The 11,007-nt window shown below is 39.9% G+C and overlaps 1 protein-coding gene across 1 annotated transcript in view; it reads right to left on the bottom strand.

The window, feature by feature from the left end:
- The window catches only part of CFAP61 (cilia and flagella associated protein 61), a 230,857-nt gene that overhangs the window by 146,415 nt on the left and 73,435 nt on the right, over positions 1–11,007 (bottom strand). The window contains 3 exon segments of the mRNA XM_015572036.1: positions 2,682–2,759; positions 4,676–4,802; positions 10,816–10,955. Of these exon segments, the coding sequence (XP_015427522.1) occupies positions 2,682–2,759; positions 4,676–4,802; positions 10,816–10,955 (345 nt within the window).

The following is an 11,007-nucleotide window of genomic DNA, read 5'->3' as shown; positions in this document are numbered from 1 at the left end:
GAGAGTAAAAAAACATCAACATTCTGATGAGAAATAATTGGTATAAGAATTCTATACACATCCTGGCTGGTGTTTCTCAGTGGTTAGAGTGTCGTCCCACACACCAAGGGTCGCAGGTTGGATTCCCGGTCAAGGGCACATACCGTGTTTTCAGGTTCAATCCCCAGCCCTGCTTGGGCTTGTGCGCGAGGCAAACAATCAATGTGTCTCTCACATTGATGTATTTCTCTCTCTCTCCCCCTCTCCCCTCCCTCCAAGACTCTCTATAATTCAATGGAAAAAAATATCCTCGGGTGAGGATTAACAACAACAAAAAGAATTCTATACACAAGCGAATAAATATTCAAGTGTGAGGACAAAATAAAAGCTTCTTGTATATGTATGTACTCAGAGACACTACCTACCACCCTCTCTAAAGGAATAACTCAAAGACATACTGAATCAAAAATAAATGAATCTAAGGATAAGGAAAGTTTGAATACATTAAAGGAATAAAGCCATATGAACATCTCCATAAATGCCAAAAACACATTTGATAAAATTCAACACTCACTCACAAAACTTTCAGTAAGCTAGAAATGGGACAGAGCTGCTTTGACTTGATTAACAACTTCTCCCAGTAACTACGGCAAATATTTCACTAAATGCGGAGAAATGCAGAATCATTCCCATTAAAATAAGAAACACCTCAAAAGTACCCATTATAAACACTACTATGCAAAGCTATTCTAAACATACAATAAAACTGGGGCAGGGGGGAATAAGGTATAAACATTTTTAAAAGAAGGCGTGGCAGATGCTGCGTTTCAAAGTTGGCCCTGACGGTACCCCCCATCCCTCACACTATCTACAGAGAGAAGTTGTCACATCATGAGTTGGAGTCCACTTCTCCATCCCTGGAATCTGAGCCTGTCCTGGGACTGCTCTGACCAGTAGAATAATGGTAGAAGTTATTATAGGTCAGAAAAGAACCAGTGGAAAAGCTCTCAGAGCTAATAAGAGCCTTCAAAAAGCTGGTTGAATACAAGAATACAAAATTAGTAGTTTTCCCACATATCAAAATAAACATTTTGAAAGTACATTGAAAACAGGGTGTCTATCCACAATACCCAGAAAAATAAAAAAATAAAAACATGTAGAAATAAATCCTAAATGTCCAGGATTGTGTTGGAGAGGGTCCCAGCAGGAAACAGATGGTATGTTCAAATGAGCATAACTGGAGTTTAACAAAGGGACCATTTACAAGGAGGGGGCAGGATACAGAGAAACCAGTAGCGATGATGTAGCAGCAACTGCAAGCTATTACCACCCTCATGAGAGGTACGGTTGCTGGAATCCCGTAAGAGTCATAGAGAAGAGGCTGCCTTGAAAAGATGAGGGAATTCAGTAGAGAGACCAGCCCGAGGCAGCCCAATCTCACTTTCCTCCATTCCTCTCCTCAGGGTTCACCATTGGTCAAACCTAACTGGAGCAAAAGGACAAAGCACCCATGATGCTGCCCATCAGGTTAGGCTTCCTGGGACAGAACAAGCTAGAGAAAGGCAGGGAGTGAACCTGCAGGGGTAAACAGGGTATCCCGCACACACAGCCTGTATGAACAAAGTCACAAAAGTTTTCTGAAGGCCCTAGCTACTCTGGCTCAGTGGCTGTTAGAGCAACAGCCTGCGGACTGAAGGGTCCCAGGTTTGATTCCAGGCAAGGGCACACACCTGGGTTGCAGCCTCGTTCCCCAGTAAGGGGCATGAAGGAGGCAGCCAATCAGTGATCCTCTCTCATCAATGATGTTTCTCTCTCTCTCTCTCTCTCTCTCTCTCTCTCTCTCTCTCTGAAATCAATAAAAAATATATTAAGAAGTTTTTCAAAGAACCCAAAAGAATTCAACCACCACCACAACAAAAATAGAGAAAGCTATGTTCCTACAAGAAGCCCCTCAAAATTTTATTTGTCAATTCTTCCTAAATTGTTCTATAAAATCTACATAAATGTAAATAAATTCATAGTAAGTATTACAAGGTTTATCTGGAAGAGAAAATATCAAAATAAAATCATTAAAATTTAGGAGAAAAGACAAATGAGAGAAAACTCCCCCACCAGATAGCAAAGCACAGAATAATGCAATAGATACCAACAAATAAATCCATGGAACAGAATAGAGAGTGAAAATAGATGCAGGCACATGGAAACTTAATAATGTAAAGGCAGCATTTTAAATCAGTAGGGCAAAAATGGACTACCAAGTAGTAAGTACTTTGGAGTAACTGACTGTACACTTGGAAAACATAAACTCAGATGTCCACTTGACAAAACACACGCTTGCACGTGCGCACACTCACGCACACACACAGCATGTAAACAAGTGTGAGGAAAAATGTTGAGAGAGACAAATGCTTAACTCTCAATAGTAGTAATCCTTCAGGAAGAGCAGTGGGATTCTTTTTTGCTGGTGGTGGGAGATTATGTGAATTTTTAGAATGTGAATGTGTTCATGTACTCTTTGTAATATTTTAAACACTTTTGAACTGAAAAAAAATGAAAATTTAAGAGGCTGTCAAGTGGGACGCAAGGAATAAGAGGCATTCATATTAAATAAGTAAAAATGAAACTTCAAAAGAGGTATTGTGTGCTACTTCATGAAATACAGAGGCACAATCAAGGAAATTAATACCCATTCCGCAATTTACCATTTCGTCTCTGATCACTGCAATGCCAACTACTTGTTTTGCCACATCAGCTACAAATGCCCGCAGTGGTGTTCCACCCTGAAAAGATGAACATATTTTTAAGATTCTTGAAAATATTGCCATCAATGTTTCTGAAAGCAGTCAATAGTAGGTTTGAACCATGATCACACAATGGTCAGAACCACAGTCTATCACCACTTACCTTTGGGCCATGTAGCAAGTTACATGGCCGCCCTGTGTTCATTTCATCTTCACTCAACCCTATATGTATTATCATTACTAGTATATCTGCCTCATTTAGGAGAAAAGAGGTTTGAGAGGCTGAGTAACTTGCCAAGCTCTCCCGCTAGTAAAGAATGACTCTATGATTCAAATGGTATTCCCTTGACTCAGAATCTTTCTTTAGCTCTATATCAGTGGTTCTCGAATATTGTGACCTCAGAACCCCTATGCCCAGAGGACCCCAGAGAGCTTTGGTTTATATGCATATGTCACTGTTTTCTGTATGAGTAATTAAACCTGAGACTATTTTGAATTTTTGTTTAACCTATTAATCGAAAAAATTTTTTTAATTTGACAAAAATATTTATAGAACAAGAAGTAACATTGTTTCATATTTTTGCAACTCTCTGGCGTCTGGCTTTATGGAAGACAGTTGGAGTCTCATATCTGCTTCCGTATTCAATATGTTACAACATGTTATTTTGGTTGAAATACGTGAAAAAAATTAACTATCTTCACAAAGATACATAGTTGGAAAAGGGAGAAGTATTTAAATAATCTTTGCAGATAATTATGGATATTCTTTTTTGATGCTCCACCCGAACTCACCAAGTGGTAGTGTTTTAAAGTGTAAAATCTTTAAATGTGGAATCTGAAACCGTATCAATGAACTTTGTGTGTACTACTACCTTAACACTCATTGGTCCACTTTACACTTTGAATGATTCTTTTATATTTACTCATGATTTTGTAGCACCATGTACTGTTTATCTAGAAAATACTGGTTCACACCAAGCTCATTCAGATTTTCCAAATGTTGACCTATTTCATCACAAAATATCAAAACATCACATTTGGTATCATCTCCACCAGGCTTATCAGAAAAAGTCTGTTAAGTATTGGGAAGCTGTCGAAGTCACAATGGCAGAGACTGATTTTTCAAAACTCAAATTTTTTCTTGAAAGCTTGAATATTAACAGAGGGGACAAGTGTTGTCAGTTGTTTTCTTGGAGTGACAAGCTCACCCTTTTTAAAAGAAAATGCCTGCCAACTACCTGAGACTGAATAACCGTATTGTGTCTGCTAATTGTTCCTTCAAGTACAAATGGTGTTCTGTGAAAATGCCGGCATGCAACTCAGGCTACTGCAGAACTGCCTTTCCCTTGAAACAGCCAACAAATTTCAGTCTGCAGTTCCCATTTCCCCAATAAAACACTAAAAATACATGCACGCAAGGATTAGGACTTAATAAAGTTAACAATTTTTACTGTTTCAAGTGAAACTGACTTTCTCTGGGTGTTTTTTGGGGGGGAGTGGTTGTTTTTTTTTTTTAACTGAAATGTCTGTTGAGATAGATGTAGACTCACAAGCAGTTGTTTAAGAAAAATACAGAAAGATTCCTTTTACACTTTGCCCAGTATGCCCTACTGGGAACATTTTGCAAAATACTAGTATAATACAAGCAGGGAACACACACTGATGCGACTGTGTGTAGGTGTGTGTGTTACGCTCTACCCAATTGTATCCCCTGTATAGGTTCATGCATGTACCACCACAGTCTGGGGGCCACCAGTGAGGAGAACAGCCTCACTTCCTTAAACCTCAGTTTCCTTCTCTTTCTCTTCTTGCTGCCATCTCCTAACACCACGCTGCTCCCCACCACACAATTCTCCCATGGAGGTCCAAGGAAATTTCAGGTTGACCTTCCATGGATCACAATGGTCCCATAACATGATGAAAACGAAGCCAACCTGGTCATAGCAGGTACTTACAGGGTCTCTGAAAGCCTCATAGTATTGCCTTAAATCGTCCAATATGCGTTTACTGAGTTTGAGGCTACTGACGAGATTTTGAACACCAGAAGAATCCAATAAATTGGCTAACCTTATCTTAATCGTCCTAGGTAAAGAGAAATACATTTTTTTTAGGTTAAAGTACCAAACATGTATTCTCCCCCAAATGGACACAGAATTATAGCATATTTATGTACGATGACAGCAGTAAAATATCTTTATATGACATTGGGGTTTCATTAATTATAAAAGTAACTCTTTCACTGTAAGAAACCTGGAAAACACATGAACAAAAAATTGCAAAGAATAAGGTGAAAATTACTGATAATGTCATTAACCAGAGACCACACAAAGTTACCCGTTAAATTCATAGAATTAAAAATGTGCAGCACCATGCTTTATTTCATATGTCATTCAAACACAAAGCCAAATTCTTCTTCAAATTTTTTAAGTATGTTAAGATGTTAATAAATTACATTGAACCTGGGCTGGCTTCATGAGTCTTAATTGTTTTATTTTGTTTTTTGTATTGTTTTGTTAATTCTTACCCAATGGTATTTTTTCCATTGATTTTTAAAGAGCATGAAAGGGAGAAATGATGAAGCCCTTGCTTCCTGGGTCTTGAAAATTCACCCACTTCACAAGAGTTTCTCTCTACCATTTTTGATGGACTCTGCCTCAAAGGGCAGAATTTAAAGTATTTACTGAGACTTCACACATAACAAAACAGAAAATTTTATGTAAAAGTAGGGAAAAAAAAAAGACTTAACAGTGCATTTTAAACCCCAAATGGAATGAATGAATTGTTTTAGACACCTAGAAGTATATGTATAGTCAGCCTTGCAGAATATAAGGCAATTTTGTTGTAGAAGTTTTGTTAATCCTCACCTGAGGATATTTTTTCCATTGATTTTTATTTTTTTTGAGAAAGTGGAAGGGAGGGAGTGGAAGAGAGAGAGAGGAGAGAGAGAAACATCGATGTGAGAGAGACACATCTATTAGTTGCCTTCCACACTCGCCTTGACCGGGGCCAGGGAACACACATGCAACTCAAGTACGTGCCCTCGACTGGGAATCAAACCCGTGACCTTTTGGTGTGCGGGCTGATGCTCGACCACTGTGCCACACTGGCCAGGGCGATAGGGCAATTTTTTGATGCCAGTGAATCAAAACAACATTATGGAAAGAAGAAACAGTAATTTGAGTCTTTCCAAATTCCAAAGGAGTGATCTGTGTAACAGATCATAACACAATTCAACAGTCACAGTTTAAACCAAACAACAAAACAAAACAATAACGATAACACGAAGTGTTCCATCAGGCTCTATCCGAGGAGGCTGATTAAAAGCACCGGAAGGACCGATATCACGAAAACACTCTCAATAATGACACAGGCCTGAAATGGTATAATGGCGACCTGCTAGGAAAAGTGACGCGGGGCATCGGTGACTCACCCTCGGAAAAGCAAACAGAACTCGCACACTGCGGGGAGAAACCATTTAGAAGCAAGCTGCTGAGGGGCATTGTTATTTACCAAGCTAAATTGAACATTGGAGGTATGATCTAACGTCACGGTAAATATTTATTCATCGAAAATAATTTCTAGCACAATACATTTTAGTTGGATAAAAAAAAAAGTTTGAAACATATTCCCCAAAATTAAACAATGGCAAATTCCAGAAAAGCCTGGTTTGGAAGGGCAGGCAGGTGGACAGAGCGCTCTCCATTCGTGAGTAAACAAGAAGGAAAAGCCAGCGTGAAGGTTCAGATGGGCAAGCAGGGCAAAAAGGAAGAATAATAATTGATACCACATCCTAATCCCATATTAAGTTTGAAAACATCCTAGAAATCATGATATAAAGTAAAAAATGTGAAAACAGTAAGGCCGGTGGCTAAATGGTTAGAGCTTCGGCTTGCACACCGAGGGGTAGCAGATTAGATTCCCGGTCAAGGGCTGGGGTTTGCTCCCTGCCCTAGGTCGGGGCATGTGCAGGAGGCAACCAGCTGATATGTCTCTCTCACATCGATATTTCTCTCTCCCTCTCTCTCCTCTCTCTCTGTTTCTCTTTCTATCTCCCTCCCTCCCTCCCTCCACACTTGGAAAAGCAATGGGAAAAATATCCTCAGGTGAAGATTCAAACAAACAAACAATGAAAAAGTCTTCAGCTTGTACAAATTTAAAATGAACAAGTATTAGAATTTGTTCTTTCCTCAAAGACCAGCAGTGGGAAGTGAAATGAGAGGGAGCCCTGGTGGCCTTTGTTTACAGAAAACGTAGAGGCAGCTAACAGTTGGATGAATGATGAGTCCCGGCCTCGCCAGAACGGCCGGAGGCCAGGTGACAAACACAAATATAATTTCCCCAGGGAAGGAACACAAGAATGGGTGGGAGACCAGAACAGGAGGTCATGAAATTTAAAGTAAGCAAACTTAAGACCAAGGACAATTCATCCCAAATGTCAAGAGAAGTGAGGCGAAAAATGGAAGAAAACAATGTACTTGAAAACCATGGTATAAAAAAAGCAGAGGCGGATGTCCTGTGCCCTGGCTGTGCCCATGTGGCTTCCTCCCTCAGCTCTCCGCCCCGCCCCCCCCCCAGGGCCCTTCCCCTCGCACCCCTGCGTCCCAGCATCTCTTCTCCTCTCACCTGCTGTACTCTTTACATTCCCCCACATCGCTTACACGCTATTATATTTTATCTCTCCCCTTTACTTATGGCTTTCTCCTCTAACTAGAATGCAGGCCCATGAGAGTGAGGATTTCTGTCTGCTTCCCCAGCACCTGGAATGGGGCTGGCACACTCTGCAAAGTCAATAGTCTGTATGGGTGTGTGCCGGGCCCTCTGGGAAAGGAAGCCTGTGCCTTCGGCCAGCTCTCCCTCTCTGCAGGGTGCACGGACCGCAGCCCAGAGGCAGCAATCTTTTGCCAAGATGATGGAAGCCAACACCAAGCTATACTGACACCAGGGAGAGCCGAGTGGAAAAAGGAAAGAGTCCAAGACCCCAAAGATTCAAACCCTAAAGCCCTGCTTATCTCCAAGTTATCTGAGTCAATACATGCCCTGTGGTTTGAAGCCATTGTGAATTGGATTTTCTTTTATTTCCAACTGAAAGCATTCCCACTATTAATCTAAGTTTTAGAAATTTATAAAAATGGCTTTAGAAAACCACAGGTTAAAGGGAGGGTGTGTATGAAAAGACAAAAACTAATGAGAGATTAGAGAAATTAAAGCATTACTTGGTATAAGTAGATAAAAATTGGTACAACTGCCATAGTTCATATGTGCATTCTTATAAAATCTAGCCCAAGGGTCTATTTATGCAATACAGAAGGAAGGGCCTTAGCACCTCAACAGATAACAAAAGGTTTAAAGTGGGTGTGGCTCACATGGTTACAGAAAATCTGTATTTGGAGGGGAGATAGAATCACAATTCTTTTTTGTGTATTTTTTTGTTTTTTATTAATCCTCATGGGAGGATATTTTTTCCATTAATTTTTAGAGAAAGTGGAAGGGTCGGGGAGAGACAGAGAGAAACATTGATGTGAGTGAGACAGACTGATTGGTTGCCTCCCATGCACACCCTGGATGGAACCTTCAACCGAAGTAACATACCCTTGACTGGAATCAAACCCATGACCCTACAGTTTGCGGGCCGATGCTCTAACCACTGGGAAAACTGGCTAGGGCTCACAATCTACTAAAGGATATACCCATATTCATAAAAATGATATATTCACCTCCAGCGCTTTTCAATCCTCAATGTGCATACAAAGCAAATGGAGCACTTGTTAATAGCAGAGCTGTGGGGAGTGGCTCAATGGCCCATTTCTCCAGGAATGTCTCCAGATTTGTGTTGGGCAGTACACTCCTCCCCACCCAACCTCCGAGCTTTGAGAACGGACCTAGCTGATGCCAACCAGCAGCCTCTGGTCCAGTGATGAGTTCCAGATCAGCACAGGACCAATCTGAGCCAATGAGATGCAAATAGGCTTTTGTACTAGGGCTCCTACAAGGAGGCATACCACCACTCTTTTCCTGTTGGATTTGGTATGATTAAAGGTCTAAAGCCACCTCCCCCATCCTGCAACCGCTGAGGAAGCACCAGTCTGAGAAAGGGTCAAGACGGAAGAGACAAATCAAACAGGGTCAGTTTTCTGATTAAGCAGCACTGCCCTTGAATTCTTACTTTGCTCTGGGCACCAATAAATTCTCTAGTTACAGAGGCCAATTTGATGGGTTTCTACCACTTGTCAGTGGAAGAATCCTAGCCACTATTCACGTTTGGTGTGGAAAAATTCCAAAATTTAGGCATCATAAAGAAGAACATTAAAAATCATGTATGAGGCTCCTAATAGCACCCAGAGGCAACCACTGACCATCTCTTGTGTTACAGGGCAGGTTCCCTGGGTGGCAGCCTCACACAGAGATCTGCATACTGGGGTCTATTAGGGTGAGCTCATGGCACCCTCCACACGAGATGGGCCTGGGTGGGCACCACAGCGTCCATTACATCTGCATGTCTTCTTTTCGTCCATTTAATTTATATGTTTTCTCTTTCTTTGAAACTTTAGGTCATATTTAAGTGCTGTTCGACATATTGGTATGTTTCATTGGTTAATATTACATTATGAGCATTTTCATCATTAAATATTCTTTAAATGAATCACAAACATAGTTTTAGATTCCTTCATATAGGTACCATAATGTATTTAAGCACTCTCTTACTATTGGATAAGAGTATTTCCAATATTTTTTCATCTTCATACATAAATTTTTGTTTACATCTCAGCAACAAGTTTCATAGGACATATTTCTGGGAGTGGAATTAAAGAGTAAAGGGATATTAACTACTTTAGCATTCTGGCCAAATTGCCCTTTGAAATTTCATGTTAATTTACATTCTGACTGGTGCTATATTTGTCTCATTAAGAATTAAATGTTTCTAAGTTTTATTTCTTACCAATTGACCAAACGATCTCATTTTTGCCTTGGTTTCTTCTCCCTAATTACAGATAAGTTCAAAGATTTTAAAACACCCATTGATTTTACTTTTTGTTTTTCTTCATATGCAAATAGTCTAGTCTTTGTTGTTAGTTTTTCTATTCAGATATTAAATTGTCATCTTATTGATTTATTAAAGCTCTTTATATATTAAATATACCAACACTGTGTATGGCATATTCGTTTAAAATATCCTTCTATTAGTCAGTTGCATTTTAATTAAATTAGGGCAGTTCAAAAAACATTATATACTACAAAAAAATCTCAATTTTTTTCTTCCATGCTCTAAAAAGAACTTTCCCATCATGTAACATGATAAAGATCCATCTTCACTCACACTCCTTATCTAGCACTCAACCTTCTTCCTCAGGAAAGCTTCCCCTGATTGGGCTGAACCTCCCAGTGATACATACGTACAGAACCACGTACCATTGCCGGTACACCCATCACAGCTGCAGGTTTACCTTTATGTGAGTGTTCATGGGCTTTGAAAGGATCAGGGACATGTCTGTGTGTTGTTCACTGTTGTATTCTCAGAATTTGGCACAGAACCTAGCACTAGATTTATTATCTAATTTTGTCTGACTTTAATATTTACATTTAATTCTTCAATCACCTGGGAATCTATTTTCCTGTGGACTATGAAGAACATTTTAATCTTTACTTTGTACCACCATTTATAGAATTAACATTCCTTTTCCCACTGTTTTGACAAAAATGTTGTCATACACCTATGTCTAGAGACGTACCTTTACTAACACACTCTCTCTCTCTCTCTCTCTCTCTCTCTCTCTCTCTCTCTCTAAATTCTTACTTATTGTGGCCTATGGTGGAACTTTCTTGTGTTACATTGTTTTATCCACAGAATCTACCAACATGGCATCACTTTGATTATTGTAGAGTCACCTATTTTTTAATATCTGACTGGATATGTAACTTCTTGATATGACTCTGTCCCGAAATGTAGTAGTTAAAATCACTTAATTAAGCCCTCTGCTGCCAATCAGACAATTTTAAAAATAAATCATTAAATTGAAATGGTAGGGAGCTCCTTATTCCATTCTCTTTTTTTTTTAACTTAATGGATATTCTTTTGGCCAAAGGCGCGTGCCCTTACTTGAGCAATCCTGCCCGGTGGAAGACGTAGAGATCCTGGTCCAGGGTGCAGTTGTGGAAGGGCACCACCTTCACAAAGTTCTGGATGAGGACAAACTCAGGGGTGAGATGCGGCAGGGAAATGAGGCAGAAGTTCTTGTCCTAACACGACGGGAGCAGGACACAAGGAAAGACCATTAGAAATCATTTATCA

The sequence above is a fragment of the Myotis davidii genome, unplaced genomic scaffold (genome assembly GCF_000327345.1).
Source record: "Myotis davidii unplaced genomic scaffold, ASM32734v1 scaffold608, whole genome shotgun sequence".
In the NCBI taxonomy this organism is placed as follows: domain Eukaryota; kingdom Metazoa; phylum Chordata; class Mammalia; order Chiroptera; family Vespertilionidae; genus Myotis; species Myotis davidii.
This window is presented reverse-complemented; position numbering and strand designations above follow the sequence as displayed.